Source organism: Colossoma macropomum, unplaced genomic scaffold (genome assembly GCF_904425465.1).
Source record: "Colossoma macropomum unplaced genomic scaffold, Colossoma_macropomum, whole genome shotgun sequence".
Classification (NCBI taxonomy): Eukaryota; Metazoa; Chordata; class Actinopteri; order Characiformes; family Serrasalmidae; genus Colossoma; species Colossoma macropomum.
Window position 1 is genome coordinate 21,197,934 of NW_023494784.1, and position 18,440 is coordinate 21,216,373.

The 18,440-nt window shown below is 41.2% G+C and overlaps 1 protein-coding gene across 2 annotated transcripts in view; it reads left to right on the forward strand.

The window, feature by feature from the left end:
- The window catches only part of sema5ba (sema domain, seven thrombospondin repeats (type 1 and type 1-like), transmembrane domain (TM) and short cytoplasmic domain, (semaphorin) 5Ba), a 164,338-nt gene extending 146,733 nt beyond the window's left edge, over positions 1-17,605 (forward strand). Inside the window, exons 20-23 of one of the 2 annotated variants that reach the window (XM_036593353.1) lie at positions 1,755-1,892; positions 6,042-6,086; positions 9,985-10,190; positions 13,857-17,605. In XM_036593353.1, the coding sequence (XP_036449246.1) occupies positions 1,755-1,892; positions 6,042-6,086; positions 9,985-10,190; positions 13,857-14,024 (557 nt within the window). In that variant the 3' untranslated portion in view covers positions 14,025-17,605. The remainder of the gene's footprint in view (positions 1-1,754; positions 1,893-6,041; positions 6,087-9,984; positions 10,191-13,856) is intronic. The other variant, XM_036593436.1, reaches the window with a different exon arrangement.
- Positions 17,606-18,440: the final 835 nt, after the last annotated feature.

Here is an 18,440-nt window from a genome sequence, read left to right on the forward strand (position 1 = left end):
CGAATAACGAGTCTAGCTGAGATTCTGTAATAGGTCATTGCAGTTTGAGGCGAATGGTTGCTGATTTAGGCATGCAGGTTGCACAATGCTAATTGGTGGTTATAAGCTAATCAATTATTAGTTACAGTAGCCTGTAGCTCATGTGCAAAACTGAAGGAGCAAGCATCGGACATCAAACATGTCTTGGCTGATCTGCTATAAAAGGAAAAATGTACAAATTTGACATTTGGCTAAGCCGTCCCTTTAAGAAGCACATTGTCACTGTTGTCAACTCCATTGAGCTGTTGTGAATGTAATAAAGGTTTGTTGTTGCGCAGTTGATCATTATTGCTATGAGAGCACTGCTCCCAGACCTATCATTCACTGCAAGTCTATGCAACACAAGCATTATTTTCCAGAGATACACAGAGGGTCATAAGTGCTGTATAGATGTGAGAAAGAAAGAGAGAGAGAGAGAAAGAGCGAGAGAAACACTGCATGAGCACAATGTAGCGCTGTAATCATATTCTGTGGTCTGAAGTGTAGAACAAGGACTTCAATGTGTTCCAGTACAAAACCAGCACAGCTGCTCCCATAAGGAGAAACTCAAATATTTATGAAGCGAGCTAATCTTGGAATCATATGTGTGAATGGCAGCGATTCCCTAAAAAGAGGAAGAAAAAAAAACGCCTCTCTGATTTAACAAGCGCTGCAATGCTTGTTTTAGCCCATGTTTTATTCTTTCCTTATTGTGCACTTAATTTTCCTTGAATGCTGTGCTGTATGTTTCAGGTACCTGCATTTACAATGTCCTGACAAATAACAAACCTGACAAGGATGGAAGCTTTTATAAGCTGTCAATCAACAGGAAACTAATTCCCTTTTGATGACTGTTACAAACAAAGTTTGTTTTGCTTCGGCATCAAAAGCCGACACACGCTCATGCACAGTTCAGTCAACTGTCTGCGTGGCTGTTTTCTTTCTTTTTTCCGTCCATCTCTTAATGTGATGGCATAGTGATCACCCAAACCTAGTCACTGCAGATTAAAGACTCTTGTAGGCTGTCACTCAGCAGCCAATCAGATGGCCCAGGCTGCACAGTGTTTCTGTGAGCGTGGCTTGATTAAAGATGTTGTGAGAGTAGGAGTGGGTGAAGGGCAAGTGCAGAAGCTGCATGTATATTAAGAGAAGCAGTCTCAGTCCATCAATGCCACTGGCCCTCTTTTTTCCCCTCTGACTTTGCTAAGCAAACACTTTGCTTGATTGAGGCAAATAAACAGAGATGGATGTAGCAATTATCCGCACTGCTTAGCATCGTTATTAAACAGGAGGGGGCATTTGCTACAATAGCTATGAATTCCTCCCACCAGCACTGGCTGCTTGAAATGGAGATTTCAGACATAGGCTCTGATACTCCAGTCCCGTCTTCCTCTGTTTATAAACGAAGAATTCCTGTGAGGCTGAGATGGCACTTTAAGATTTTGTAGCCGCCAAACATTGCGACAGCTCAGAAAAAACTAAAAGAATGAATTTATTTGTTGATTCAATTTCCCCAGCACGCCAGTGTGTCCATGTTTTCTCAAATTCTCTGCTAAATAAACACTTCGGTGTGCATCTCTCTGAAAGTGTCTCCTTGGTTATTGTTTGGGCCTTTGTTTCGGGGCTTTGGTACTGTTTGTTTCATATGCGTGTGTGGGCCAGAGAGTCATGGCTTGGCTAGACAGCTGACCCTCTACTCTTTGAAAGCGCGTGTTTGCAAATGTTTGTTCATGCAGGTGGCTGGATGGCCTGGACTGTGTGGTCTGCGTGTGACGACACGGGTCTGCAGCTACGCACTCGAGAGTGTGGCACTCAGGGCTTGACTCCATGTATAGGGAATAGCACTCAGACCAGAGACTGTAACGAAATCCCAGGTGAGACATCACACATACAACAAGCACAAACAGTGTCGATGTTTTCATCGGTTTTCTGTTCAAATTGTATGCGATAAAATAAAACTGCATTAAGATTGTTTTGTTATTTTTGCTGCCCAGAGGCTTGCTTCCATCAAACCAAAGATTGTATATGTGGTAAAGCTAGATAGTGCATGCCTATTTAAGTCAATGAGACAAAAAGTGCTACAGTTTCTATCTGCTTAAGTTTTGTGTCATCCACTTCACCTGTCAACAACAGCTGCCTGTGCAAAAAGACTCAGCGGTAACTGAGCAGACCACTTTTTCTTAAAATGAGCTCATCTGAATAATCTGAAATGCATGTTTAGACTCAAAATAGTCAAAGAGCATAACAAGCACAAAAATGCCCACAAATGTGTGGTAATTGTGAAGAAGGAAAAATAATTGCTGAAGTTTGATGAAAAGCAGAATTTCTCGCTGGTATGAATGGGCCTTGAGTTTCTGTTGTCTGCATAAAGGGGGAATGGGCCCCCCCCCCAAAACTATGTGACAGTGATTCTGAAAATATTTTTGCATGGCAGCTCTCACTTCATGAATCCTCTCTGATCAAACTGACTCTTAGTGATGAAAATGCTTTACACAGTGACATCATTTCCTGCGAAAAACAATTCTTTGAATTGAAGATTGAAACATACCTGTTGATGTGAAGCACTGCTCTTATGAAGCACCCTCGATTTGAGTACTAGTAGCACCCCCTTATGGTAAATTTTCTGCCTGCGAAACATGAGTGAGTGGGTATATGAGTGAGAGTCATAAGCAAGGTTCAGAAAGTGCTTTACATCTAAAAACACACACTCATACACCCAGCCTCGTGTGCTTGAACCCACTCAGATATATTCAGTATTCTGTTGCCGCTTCACCAAATCCCATACAAAGCCATACACTCTTCTATGTGCCAAAAGGTTCAGCTTGACAGCAAATGAATTTGCTGTTGTGTAATTCAGTGTTGTGCCTATTAAATAATCATATATTTTTACACCCTTTCAAAATCCACTGTTGGCTTTGAGATAGATTAGCAGTAATGTGTTTACTTGCACTGATTCATCACTCTGGCCGGTGGAGTGGAAGTGGGTTTTATAAGTGGAGAACTGATCGCTTCCAGGCTGCTAGAACAGAGGTTAGCCGAGCGGAATACCAAGTGAATCAGGCACTGTAATTAATATTAATGTTATGTCACAACGCAGGCTCACATCCAATTTCACTCCAATTTTGGGTAGGCGCGTTTGAAATCGTAAGGTCTGTTGGACAGTGAGGAAAGAGGGTGATTTTGCCTAAAATTAATCAAGGAGATTTGCGCGTCTCAATTAAAAGAGTCTACGCGCTCACCCTCCACATCCATCTGCCAGCGGATGAATATCCACCTCTTGAGCATATCTAAGATCAGCTTTAAAAGTACAACGGAGAAATGGGATTATAATGGACTCTATTGCAGCTGTGGGAAAGTGAGATCACTTCTGATCACTGAACCATGTGCATTACCACAGATCTTCACATGGAATACTAACACTGGGACTGGCCTCTAGTCTTAGTGCTAATTAGTTTTGTATTCGATTCGATTACGATTCAGAGGCTGCGATGCAATTATAAAATGATTATTGATGCATCTTGATGTATCTTTTTTTTCTATACAGGATTTCTTTTTTCTCACTGTGTGACGACTTGGTACTTTTAAAGCATAAAGCCAAAGTATTTGTAATGGTCCTTTTTCCCCTTCAACTTCAAAGAAGCCAAAGTGCTTCCTTACGTTAGCTCAGGGGTCGGAAACATACGGCTCTTTTACTGTCCTGGTAAAAATAAAATAACCCTCATTTGCAGCTCTGCTCTGCTGATTGTTACAACACTGTTTTAACAATAGATGGTGTTAAACGCCGCTAATTCACCACCCTATAGCCCTGGAGGTTGGCATGCAGACTGGAGGTCACATAGCAACGCAGACAGTCTCGCCTAGCTAGTCGCTAACGAACAGGCGAAGAGGCAGATTTAAGACAAACATTTGGAGACGAATTAACTTATTTGCATTTATAAGCACCGCAGTTGGCTTCCTGGTACTTTTAATCTGCAACGAGCCTGGTAAACACTAAAAAGTCGCAAAGATGAAGTCAGCTTCTCGTTCGAATTGTCCCGTTCCACCTTATATAGTGCCGCATTTACATTCTGGCACCTCAGACAGAATTTAAGGTGGAACGGGAAAATTCGAACATTCTTAACATTTGGGTTGTGACACCTGACCTAACCTAGCTTTTAATGCAGAGGGTGCCGGTCGGTTTTCTCGCTCATCCAGTGGTGTTTTTGTTATGTGCCGCCACAGACTGTCCGGGCGCTGCACTTCCGCACTTCCAAGTTCCGCCTTTTGCGTTCAGTCAACATTACGTTATATTTAGAAAATCGATTTTTGACATTTGTGAATCGATTCAGAATCATCCACGTCCGCATCGCAATTGACCCCCTAATATATATATATATATATCAGGCTTAACATTATGACCTTGTTTCTACACTCATTGTCCATTTTATCAGCTCCACTTACTGTATAGGTGCACTTTGTAGTTCTACAGTTACAGACTGTAGTCCATCTGTTTCTCTGCATACTTTGTTAGTCCCTTTTTGCCCTGTTCTTCAGTGGTCAGGACCCCCATGGACCCTCACAGAGCAGGTACTATTTGGGTGGTGGATCATTCTCAGCACTGCAGTAACACTGATGTGGTGGTGGTGTGTTTGTGTGTGTTGTGCTGGTACGAGTGGGTCAGGCACAGCAGTGCTGCTGGAGTTTTTACCTCAGTGTCACTGCTGGACTGAGAATAGTCCACCAACCAAAAATATCCAGCCAACAGCGTCCTGTGGGCAGCATCCTGTGAGCACTGATGAAGGACTAGAGGATGACCAACACAAACTGTGCAGCAGCAGATGAGCTATCGTCTCTGACTTTACATCTACAAGGTGAACTGGCATGGTAGGAGTGTCTAATAGAATGGACAGTAAATGGACACAGTGTTTAAAAACTCCAGCAGCACTGCTGTGTCTGATCCACTTGTACCAGCACAACACACACTAACACACCACCACCACGTCAGTATTCCTGCAGTGCTGAGAATGATCCACGACCCAAATAGTACCTGCTCTGTGAGGGTTCATTTTTGTTGTACTTTTTTAAAGAATTTGAAAATGCTCACTGACCTTTACAGTGTGCCTAAATTTCATGATGAACGGAGCACTAGAAATGCTCCAAAAGTGCTTAGAAAAAATGTAGTTCCACTTCTTCCGACATATATATGTATATATGTATGTGTGTGTGTGTGTGTGTAGGTATGTATGTGTGAGCATTGGATAGATGTTTAGATTTGACTATTTCTAACCAATATTTGATGTTTTTGTTATACTCCAGAAGAGCTAAAAGTTTTGGTGACACTGGGTTGCTGTGCTAAATGTATTTTATTCCTTTTACTATTCTTTTCCGTTTTGTTGATTTACTAAGTGAAAATAAGTTACACATACTCTACAGGGAAGAAACTTAAATGTCCCATTTTTCAACAAATTTTAGTGCACAATGTCTGTTTATTAGTTTCTATATTAGAATTAGTTAAAATAAGCAAATAAACATAATTTTCCATGAAAATGTGTAGAATTGTGTTCTCTGAGGAGGATGTGTTAACATATTTTCACTTAAAAAATCAGTGAAATGTAATTTGACTAGGGTCACACAAATTTTTGCATACACTCACAGTTCACACATTTGGTGGAAAGAGATAAATCTCAGCATTAATATCTAAATACTCGTGTGGTGTACACTTGGAGCAAGATGGGAATCATTTCATAACACTTTAATGCTACTGGAAGAGGCTTTGATGTTATTTTCCCTTTTTTATCACTGATTTTCCGACCACAGCACTGGAGTCTATCTCTCTGACATGCTGCTGTGTTACTGTCATCGCTCCTCTATGCATTGCCCCAGTTCCAGGAATGTTGCCTTTCACAGCAGTGAGCAGAGGACAGCGGTGATTGACATTCTGGCTGTAACTCAAGAGAGGAGTGTGTATGTGTGTGTTTGTGTTGTGTGTAAAGCAGATATGTGCTGGTGTGTAACTCTCTCTTTCTCTGCTTCTCTCTTTCCAGTGATTCTGCCTGCATCTGGCTATGATAAGGACCAGCAGTGTGGGGGTAAGTGCATCAACCAGTGTGTTTTCAGGTGTGTTTTGATGCACAGTGGTGGACGCATGTCGGCATGCACTCGTGCAAGTGTGTCCATGTGGCTGCACTCGAATGTGCATGTATGTGAGCAAGCATGTATGTATTCCTGTGCAAATATGTGTGTTCCTGCATCCTTGCTCTTTCATGCAGTCCTCAGGAGGTAATGGAATCCCTCCACTGTGAGCTCCCTCTGCAAGACTCTCAGTAATGTAAATGAGTGCTGGAAGGAGTGAGGAAGAGGAAGAAAGACACGCAGGGCCAAACTGGGCTCTTCACAGCCCGCCGCTCTGCTGCCCCTGAGCTGATGCCATTCTCCACACTCCACATTCTGCTCTCCCCCCAACCTCCAGCCAGCTGGCACCACCTGCACTTCAGCCACACCTTCACATGAATAGACACTACTGTTCAAAAGCATGGAATCAAAACTTTCAGTAATGTTAAACCAGTGTGGATGGAGATCAAATGATATCATATGAAGTGATTCTAAATTCTAAAAGAAATGTGGATCTGTTTAGAATGATGAATGGAGCTGCAAATTCTAAAATGACTAAGAAAGCTGTACAACATTACGAATGAAGTTCAGAATCCCAATTAACTTTCAGAATCCCTCATAGTTTAAAATGAGTATAAGGAGTGCTTCAACCCATTTTATGAAGGAGGCACAATACAGTGGAGCCAATCAGAACAGAGATCATTTACATTAGTGAATGTCCTCAGGGCCCAAGTAACTGTCTGCATTTTTGCGATATACTTGTGTACCACCTGTGAGCATTACAGAACCATACCCTATTTTTTCCCTGATGGAAATATAATTACTATATAACCATCAATTGGGCCAGCTTCTAATACTACTTAATTTATAGAGACCCATATAGACAGATTGGAACAGTGTTAACTCCTAGTCCTCCTCAGTTGTTTGGTTGTAAACCAAAATCTTGCAAAATTGGCACTTTGGCACCTTTCTTATAGACAAATTCATTAATTGTACACTCTATCGGAGAGTAGCTCTCATATATCTTACTTTGTTGCATTTGCGTATTCCCCAGTATTTTTTAGCAGACCAAATATCTACGCTACAGTCTTAGCAAGTGCAGCTAAAGTAGGTATATGTGTATTTAATTAATGTTCTTTTTACATAGCCTACATTTAAGTGCAGTCTTTTTTCTATTATATGCATTTTGTTAACTAACTGTACATTAGAATGATAGTACAAACAGAATGGCTAGATAAAGACAAACCATTAAAAAATGTTAATTGCATAATATCAGTTCTTATTTAAATTTAATTGACTGTATCAATTATCCCAGCAACTAACACAGAATATACTGAATACTGGTTCAAGTGTTGTACAGTGACACAGTTTTGTAATTTTGCCTCTGTACACCACTACAATGGATTTGAAATGCAAAAAGATGTGATTGAAGTGTAGACGTTTAGCTTTAATTCAGGGGGTTAAATAAAAATATTGCATTAACCGTTCAGGAATTATAGCCCTTTTTTACATTGTCCCTCCATTTTCACAGGCTCAAAAGTAATTGGACAGTTGACTCATAAGCAGTTACATGGCCAGGTGTGACCTGTTCCCTCGTTATTTCATGACAGATTAAGGAGATAAAAGGTCTGGAGTTGATTCCAAGTATTGAACATGCATTTGGTAGCTGTGGGACTTCTCAATATGCATTCCAAAGAAGTGTCGATGTAAGTGAAGGAGGTCATCATTAGGCTGAAAGAAAAAACTATCAGAGAGATAGCAGAATCTGTAGGATTGGCCAAATCAACAATTTGGTACATTCTTAAAAAGAAGGAATGCACTGGTGAGCTCAGCAACACCAAAAGACCTGGAAGACCACAGAAGACAACTAAAGTGAATGATTACAGAATTCTTTTCATGGTGAAGAAAAACCCTTTGACAACATCTAGTCAACTCAAGGATGTTCTAGAGGAGATTGGCGTATCATTGTCAAGGTCTACAGTCAAGAGACACCTTTATAAATGTAAATCAAAGCATTTACCTCAAGATGCAAACCACTAGTAACACTCAAGAACAGAAAGGCCAGAACAAAAAAGCCTACCCAGTTCTGGACCAAGATTCTTTAGACAAATGAAATCAAGATTAACTTATACCAGATTGATGGGAAGAGAAGAGTATGGAGACAGAAATGAAGGGCTCATGATCTGAAGCATCCCACATCATCTGTCAAACATAGAGGAGTATTATGGCATAGGCATGTATGGTTGCTAGTGGAACTGGGTCCATGGTGTTTATTGATGATGTGACTGCTGATGGAATTAGCAGGATGAATTTTGAAGTGCACAGAGCTACGCTTTCTGCTCAGATTCTCTCAAATGCTGCAAAACTGATAGGACGACGACAGTACAGATGGATAATGACCCAAAACATAACGCGAAAGTAGCCCAAGAGCTTTATAAGGCAAGGAAATGGAATGTTCCTAAGAGGCCGAGTCGGGTACCTGAACTCAACCCAACTGAGCATGCTTTTCACTTAGTGAGGACAAAACTGAAGGCACAAATATCCACAAACAGTGAAGGCCTGGCAAAGCATCTCAAAGGAGGAAACTCAGCACTTGGTGTTGTCTGTGGGTTCCAGACTTCAAGCTGTCATTGACTGCAGGGGATTTACATCCAACTTGTATTTATAATCGTGTTAGTTTGTCCAATTACTTTTGAACCTGTGTAAATGGAGGGATTATGTAAAAATGGCTGTAATTAAATAAACAGTTAGTGCAACATTTTTGTTAACTTGCCTGAATTAAAGCTGAAAGTCTACAGTTCAATTACTGCTTCTTTTCAAATTCAGTGTGTTGGTGTACAGTGACAAAATTACAAAAATTGTGTCTCACTCACACACACACACACACACACACACACATTTTCTAAGCCGCTTACCCTTTTGGGTCGCGGGGAAAATTTGTGTCAGTGTGCAAATAATTATAGACCTGACTGTATCAGACTTTAAGGTACAGTAACGAAAATACAGCCTGTTTAAGATATAAAGAAAGATTGAAACATGTTCATGTGAAAAAGTGAATCTTGACTCTTTTTGGTACAGATACCCACACAAACATAATAAATTGATCTTAAAAGAAAAATTCAATACAGGGAAAACATAGGATGTGACCCCTTCAAATTCTAAGAACACCTTTTGGTGTCCATTTTTTTTTTAAATGAAATGTACATTGTGTGAGATACCATTGTGTACAAAATGAAAAATATTAATAAGGCAGGTGATTCCACTTTTGAATGGTAATATTCATAAAGAGTGGGGCAGACCAGTGGTTTTTAGGCCAGTGACGCGGGCCGCAGTGGGTATCGGCTGCCCTCTGAGATGGCGCCACCGTGCCAATTTGAGCTCTCTCCAGGTAGTGTCCGCAGCCGGCCATGAGCAGCTCATTACCCAGCATCCCCCAAGAGCGGCACTCTCTCGTGTGCTCAGCGGCCAATTAGAGCAGCGCAGCGTAGTGGCATGGCACCCTCTTCTCTCCATCTCCACACACACTCATTACGGCCATGGCAAGTGATATGACTGCTCTGCTAATCAGAGCAGTGAGCCTCAGTGCAGCCATAGTCACTCTGACACTATCCAACACCTGCCTACTTCTGGATGGAACACTGTGATGACTGTTACAGACATATTGAGCTAGTAATGAGGAATGTAGTGGCATCACAGTGGTTTTTCTTTTCTGATATGACTATAACGGATGAATTTCTTCTCAAAGTGATCAGGTTCAGCGGGAAAAAAAGTTGTGGAAAGAGCAAGAGCTGATGGTAGCGACTTGTAGACAAATGATATATTTTTTTTAAATGATGCCCTCTTCCTGTTAACCTTGGTTTTCTTTTTTTTTCCAAGGTTTCACTCTGCTGCACCTGATAGCCACAGGTGTGTCGTGTTTCCTGGGTGCGGGGCTGTTGTCCTTCCTGGTGTACGTGTACTGCCAACGCTTCCACAAACCCTCGCAGGAGTCTGCTGTCATCCACCCTACCACTCCTAACCACCTCAACTACAAGGGGAACACCACGCCAAAGAACGAGAAGTACACACCTATGGAGTTTAAGGTGAATTCCGCTTTGCTATGCGCTCATGTCTACTGCAGTTCTCTCCTCAACTTTAAGAAAATATTCTACTGAACGTATGCATTATACAGACCTAGTTAAAGCAGCCGATTTATAGATGGCAGTATAAAAAGGAGCTGGGCTGCCTTTTGCCTTCAGAGCAGCATCGATTCTTCTTTTCTTTTATGTATTTCTGAGCCATTTTCGGTAGGGAATTGATCCGTTCTTCAAGCCGAAGAGGTCCACCATCATGTTTAACGGTTTGAAGCACAGTGTGGCTCAATTTTCACAAAAGAAAACCTCTATGGAGAAAAAAGTAAAAAGCATTATTATTTTGTTATGCGAAGGTCTAAGTTTAGTGTTCATTAGGGTATATGTGACACTGGCTTTGGTTACAAGTCCTGAAGTGGCTGTGTGCTCAGTAGGCTGTTGCTCGTTTTTTTTAGCAATTACCCAGCTGGATATCTGTTCCCGTCAGTGAGTTTCCACTTACAATCTGCCAGTTTTGCACCTTCCTGAGGCAGCTTTTCTGTGTTTGAAATATGCTGTCATTTTGGACAGTATTTTTATTTTTTATTTTTTTTTTTTGCTTTTTCTTCAACTGGCAGCCCTGCAATATGTGTACCCAATTACTCAACCACACAGGTTGTCTCACAATTTGTTAACTCTCCCACTCATATATTGTCGAGCTTTCTTTTTTCATGTCTTTCATTGCAAATGCACATTTGCCATACATACCCAACAGATACAAAAAAATGTGCATATTGCTTTTTTCCTGAGATGAAGAAACAAAACACAGACAGAATGACTTGCTTACTCATCTGGTGTGACTCTTATTTTATCTGCCACCTTGTATTTCAACAATAAAACCGTACACTCAAGGTGGTAGACGGATGGAGACTGGACTTAAGTCTGGAACATGGTGAACAGCTTCAAACTTCCATTAATAATGTTTTTAGGTATCCATCATTTGTTATATCTGACATGTACAGCTCTGAGACGTGTGATTGTGGGCAGATGAGAGGTGCTTTTCGATCTCCCTGCAGCTGCTTGTTTAGCCTCCTCTCGCAGCCCCATGCAGCTCCTGGTGCACACTCAGTCTTTATTAATGGGCTCCATTAGACTGTTTAAGCAGCAGCCGGCCAGTGCACTCCCACAGCTGGTTGTGACTGATTGTTGAGCCCATCCAATTAGTTGGGCTCGGCTTGCTTCCCCCCCCACCTCGTGTCCTTGCTCTGACACCTGTGTGCGCCCATAGCCACCACTTCCATCGATCTGCTCCGTGCCCGCTGCTCACTCTAAGCTCATTACGAGGCCTCGGGGCTCGGACGCCAGTAACTAAGGTGATATGTGTTAGCGTAAGTAATGGCGGAGTGGCAGCTGCTGCGGCCCTCTTCGAGAGGCGCTCCTCTGCACGTCCATCTGCAGATGGCAGAAGCGGAGGTGGCAGTTAGTGATGAGTGTGATGAGAAGCATCCGGTGAGAGACTTGCCTTAATTAGTATGAAGAATCTGATGTCACAGAGCAGTTAAGACAAAACCCCAGCTGTTCATCAGAAAAGGTCCAAAAGATGCAACTCCTGTCTAGGGGTGTGTAGGGGTAATCAAATACTCCATTAACCATCCTAGGTGCAAGTACTCAAACACTATAATCACTATGCAGGTATTCATTACACTGCATCACTGAAAGGTGAAGACAGTATATGGGCCAATTATTCAGTTAAACGCCTGCAAGGGCTATAAATTTGCTCATATTCATGATCGTTTACAGTACTGTGCAACAGTCAGAGACCACTGTTAGTTTACATAACTTCCATTTAAAACAGTCACTAAGTACAAGTTATTCATGTTTCAGGAGATATTTCTCCCGATATTCATATACAAAATCATACACTTAAGGAATAAGGAAGGGGAAAGTCAAAGGATAAAAGTCTCCCAACAACTGTGCAAGACATGGTAGACTAACAAAACTGTTACCATTAGATTAACAGTACTTAAAGCTTTCACTCCACCCTTGCTCCAGATCTGAAAAAATCCACAGGTGTTTCTGTCCATCCTTTCACTGTGAGAAGACAACTCAACACTATCTGAAAGAATGCAAGGATGTGTAGCTACCAAGAAGCTGTTAGAAAAGAAAATAGACAAAAGTTGCACTAGAACACCAAAAAGGGACATCTAATATTTGTAATCAGGATAACTTGGATCATGAGAAGCAGAAAATACAACCAACTTCTAAGACTGAACTTTGGAGGTGTGTAAAAATATCCCTGCAGATTTCTTTGAAAAACCAAAAGCAAGTCTCCTGAAAAGAATGGAAATTGTAATAAAGGCAAAGTGTGGACACATAAAATACTGAAAAAAATTATATTAAATTCACATTTGAGAATTCTGTATAATTTTCTGTTAAATATGTTTTAATGACACTGAATAACTTGTACTCAATAGCTGTTTGAATGGAAATTAAATAAAGGTTCTCTGAATTTTGCCCAGTACTCCATGTTACTTTGCTACTACGAAACATGAGTGCCTTAATGTGAGCGCCCAAGTACGCCCCAAAGGATATAGCTAGGTTATAAAGCAGGGGTGTCCAATCTTATCCACAAAGGGCCAGTGTGGCTGCAGGTTTTCACTCCAAACAAGCTGGAGCACACCTGACTCCACTTGTTTAATCAGTTGGTTTCAGTCTTCAAACCGCTGATCAGGTGATCTCCCGCTTTGTTGGAGTGAAAACCTGAAGCCACACCGGCCCTTTGTGGGTAAGATTGGACACGCCTGCTATAAAGGTACTGACATTATAGATTATAAGTGATGCTACACTCTTAAAAAAGGTGGTGCTTCAAGGGTTCTTGAGTAACAGAAATGGTTCTTTACAGAACCATGAACACTCAAAGAACCCTTCGCACGAAAGAGTTCTTTGGATTGAGGGAAAATGTGCATGAATGTGCTTTCCTTTTTGAAAAGGGTTCTATATAGCACCCAAAAGAGTTTTTTGTATTGTTACAGGCTTCACACCGTAACAATACAAGAACCCTTTTGGGTGCTATACTCTGCTTCCCTACTCCTTTCACACTGACAGTAATCCAGCATTCTCCCAGCTGTCACCCAAGACACAGGGCTAAGCTTGTGTTTGTTTGTGTACCTGCTCATGACTGGGGGCTGCATATGTGTGCAGCAGCAAGGTCTTAGACTCTGACAAAGCTGCTGTTTATTATATTTTGCATGATGCCATTGTTGCTCAGAGACTCTCATCCAGCCTGAATCATTACAGTCGCTGCTGAGCATTGCATACTTTTTCCCCAATTACTGGGCCACCGCTGCTTTGGAGCTGTTGAGATAAATTACATTTCTCAAGAGCACCGGAGAGTGTTCACATGCAACTTTCATCCATGACCTGCAAGTCTATTGCTTTTGAATTATTCAGCTGCTCTGCCACGAGTGTCATTCCAAGGCGCTGTCGATATTTATAGAGCTGGCTGGATAAGGCACACTGAGCTCACACTCCTGACCCTGAACTGTCTTCTGCTCAAAGGCATGAGAGGTCTCGTATGCTACTGAAAGACCTTCCCATCTGTTGCACTTGCCAGCCCAGAGTCCAGTTGTTGACTCTTTCACAAGCTGCTTGTTCTCTCTCTTTGTCTCTTAATCGACCTTTTTTGTCCATCCGCTCTAGACGCTGAACAAGAACAACCTCCTGCCAGACGAAAGAACCAACTTCTTCCCTTCGCCGCTCCAACAGACGAACGTCTATACCACCACGTACTACCCCACAGCCCTGGGTAAATATGACTACCGGCCCGACTCCTCCCCCTCGCCCTGCAGAACCTACAACCACAGCTGAGACTTTTGTCTGCAGCTCAATGGCCATGGGGAGAACTGACACTCTGAAGCTTTTTTTTCCCAAACTCTTACTATGAGCATCTCCCATGCTCCCTCAGCACCCGATGAGCAGAGGTGCTCTTCTGGAACATTCCGCCTGACCCCTTGCACTGGGAGGATCTGAGCATGTTGTTGAAATCATGATTAACAGTTTCTGATGGAAAAAGGGCCAAGTACAAGGACCAAGTACAGCATTTCATGTGGTACTCTTTCCCAAGGAATGCCTAAGATTGTGTAGCTACACTGATGTCAATGTGAACTCAAATCACCACCTTTCTCTGTGGAACTCTTAACTGAAGAGAGTTTCGGATGTGGGGAAATGACACAGGCTTCTCTTTAGGATGATACCCAGCTCTTTAGCTTCTCACATCTTATTCCAACTGCAGCAGTTACAAGACTCTACACTTGGAAACTATTGTGTCCTTGTTACTGCGCCAAGAAAATGGACAAAAAGAAACATGGTTAAAGAAAGGGATCGATGCTTAACCTATTAGGTCTGCTTTTATTGAGCAAGCTTGTGTTATCACTGGACGCAAATGTAACAAGACCCAAGAAGTTCCTCGTACAAGCCGGAGGAATAGAGCTCTCAGAAGACAAGCTACAGCTAAAGCAGTAATGCACTGTTATTGAGATATGCAGAACCTGAAACCATATACTATATGGGCAACACTGAACCTAATTGGTTAGACAAAGTCTGCAAGCAAGCTACCATAAAAAAGCAGAGGATACAGCCCAAATGTGACTCTGTAGAGTTTGGAGGAGGAGCAATAGGAATGCCATTGATGCCTGTGTGCTATAGAGTCCACTACAACCCTCCACTATACTCTGTTGTCAGCTCTCGGATGGAGTATGTTTGGATCTCATATGAACATGTTCTACTGAATACTGTACGCCTTGGTGGTTGTATCAAATATGACGAGCTTGGACCAAGGTGGACTATATTTTAATATGAAACATTGTAGAATATACTGATAGCTTGGCACTTGTTTTTTTAAAGAATATTTTAAAGAGGGACTTATTTGACAGTTGTTTTGAAATGAAGTAGGCTAGATGGATGTTAGGGTTTTATTTAAAGTAAAGAATTCAAGGAGTGATGGGGGTGTACTGATCGTGGTCATTTTTCCTCATATTTAGATACATATTTTCTACTGTTTAGAGCAGTTATATTATTAATCATCATTATTTTCAAAATATGGGGTAAGTTATACATCATTAACTATCAAATATTCATGAATCGTCCTTACAGCGGCAAATCAAAGGTTCCCAGTCTTAATCAGAAATAACAAAGCTTTTTTTCCACAGTAATTTGACTGTGTGTGTGCGTGTGTCTGTGTGTGTGTGTTAAAATAAGAAAGAACAGGATCATATTTTGTACAACAGAAAAATAACTGATGGGATCATAAAAAAGGGAATGCACATTTTTTCCATTCTTATATTTATCCCGTCAAGGTTGTATTCAGCACCTGATGCACTGTTCTGTGCTCCATATTCCATGCACAAACATCATCACAGAGTGAAAAGGATATGGCGATTCTCACTGAGGTATGATATTATTTATAGTAAGCTTGGTTTGTAAAGGGCATTGAAGAACTAAGCTATTTTTATTATGCTTGTCAAATGAATGCTGTCAGTGGTGCTTTTTAGTTAAGCTCAGCACGAGTGCTTGATTTGTACACAGGTAATGCCCCACTATGACACATAAAGGTTAGTGTAATGTACATGTATATTGTAAAGCTAACACTGTTTGTTTTTTAAAGCCTTATAGTTGTAAAATAATATGTGCAGCAGCTGTGTATATACCAACTTTAGGGACAGTGTGGGGATGGAGCTTGTCATTGAGTCTAGTGCTTCTCCTCTGTAGCAGCAGAAGAGCCAAACTTTTCCAGCATTATGCTATATCAGTGAAAGACTTGATCTAAACTCATTTAAAATGATATTCCTGGTGGAATCGGATGCTAAACATCAGTGTGGTGATGTATTTTGGACATTTTAAACAAGTACTGTCCAAAAGTCAGAGACCTTCATTTATTTAATTTACAGTCAAAACAGCCATTAAATACTCAAGTTACTCATTTTTAAGGAGATATTTCTGAGGAGATTAGATATAAGATAATCCACTTGCATAAGAAAGATGAAAGTCAAATAAAAAAACACAAGGTTCCAAAAAATTAATAAAAGATATAAAGAAAATTGGACTCCTAATAACTGTCTAAGACCTGGTAGACTATCAAAACTGTCACTATCAGATAAACAGTACTTAAAGCTTTCATCTTTGAGAGAAAGGAGAAAATCAAGCTCCACAGCTGTTTCTGTCTATCCTTCCACTGTGAGAAGACGACTGAACACTATGAGTATGAAAGGATGTGTAGCTGTCAAGAAGCCCTTACTGACAAAAGAAAATGACAACAAGCAGACAAAAGAAATCTGATGTTCTCAAAACAATGGACTGACCACCCCAGAGTCCAGACCTCAACATCATTAAGTGTATGTGATGAGTTGGATCATGAGATGCTGAAAATGCAACCAACTTTTAAGACTGAACTTTGTTGTGTAATGGCTGTTTTGACTGGAAATTAATTATAAGATTTGCATGGTACTGTACATCATGTCTTACCTGTATAAAATTAAATGTTGAACACACACTATTGTCTAAAGGTTTGTAGACACCCGCTCATCTATTTTTTCTGCTGAAAACAAGGGTATTTATAGATTTTGTCCCTCTAGAGCATCCTATTCTATTAGCACTGCTCTTCTCTAGAGATTGTACAAGCTGTTTGTGCAATTTAATGCCTGTGTCAGCAATGAGTGCATCTCAAAGTAGCTGATTTCACTAATTAGAAGAGTATCTGGATACTTTTGGACATGTAATGTATGATAATGTAATGGCATTTATACATTCATACCTAATTATCCACCTATTGTGATGGTATTGTATTACCAAGTGCCTGCTGCAATTACTGAAAAAGATCCCCAATCTACTAAATCCTATAAAAGTCAACTACAGTGTTATTTTGCGGATGCATAACAAGGCCTGGAGTGCTCTGTGATTTCAATTTAACACCTCCGCTGTGAGGCTCAGCAGCATATCTCATTTACCAAGGCATGGTATTTACCTTCCTGTTTAACAAGACGAAATTAGCGGCCTCACTATTTCTGTTCGGAGTATGACAACCATTCCCCTACAAGCTAAATATGAAAGAACACAACCCGCTTATCCAGAGCTCCCTGAAGCGTAGAAAATCCCTCTTGTCTGTCCTGTATGTCAGATCTGTTTAGACATGTTTGCTGAGAGTGGCCGTTTCTTATTATTCCCACCCTGCCCCAAGGAGTTCTGCCGTTGGACAGAGAATGAGCCAGATGACGAAATGAGTCGCTCCATCCCCGCAAGGCTTGGTGCCCTTCTATGCAACTGACCTGGTGGTACTGTTAGATATGTGATGTAGACTGTAATCACTGCCTTTTAGACACTGTGAATTTTTTGGTACTCTATATTTTTGTATATTGTACATTGTAAAAGATAATAAACCATGATGCCAACTCAGACTAACGTTAGCACACTCGTCCTTTCCGGCTCATTCCTACACCCTTTCAGTCTATTTTACTTTGTCACCCTGACTGTCAAAGGTGGGGCTTTTCAAACTGGTAATCTGTCAGAATCTGAGTCTTTGTCATGTTTCTGTATCCAGTTTCAGCCTGGCTATCACATAGCCCCATTTGTTTGTGCTGGAATTTGCTTGCTTAGCTACACTGACTTGAAGGATATCAGACTCCAGTGCTGACAAGACATACAGATCTGCCATATTCCCCCAGTGACAAAGGAGCCCTCCTAAGGAACAAATGGATGTTAGGCTTTGCATGCTCCTGTGTGTCCTGTTCCATCTGCGGCTGGTAGGCATCATTCTTAAAACCTCCAGCTTCCTCACAGCATGTTCATTCCACAATGTCTGTGCACAGATATTAAAGCAGGCATCGCAGTGCGAGATTTATTTACACTGGGCATAATCTCAGTGCCCAAAATCTTGTGCGAACTCACGCAATTGAAATTCTGTGCAAGTGTCAGTGTCAGAGACTGTTCATGGTAGCAGAGTATGTTGAGGTGTAATGGGCCTGGAGGTAAAAGCAAAGTAGTTATAGGTTCAGGCCTGCCCTTAAAGGAATGGTTTTGTAAAATAGCAAATTTACACTGTTTTATCTTCACCTCAGATACAGTGAATGGAATTTTCCCCTTACTCCAAATGTAGTCAATTATACAGTTATACGAGGCTTATGTAGTTAACAAATAAAATTAATGTCACCCAATGTCCATTACAGTAGCCTTGTAGCTGCTGTGCAAAAGTAAAGAAGCAAACTTCAGACACCAAACATGTCTTGGCTGACT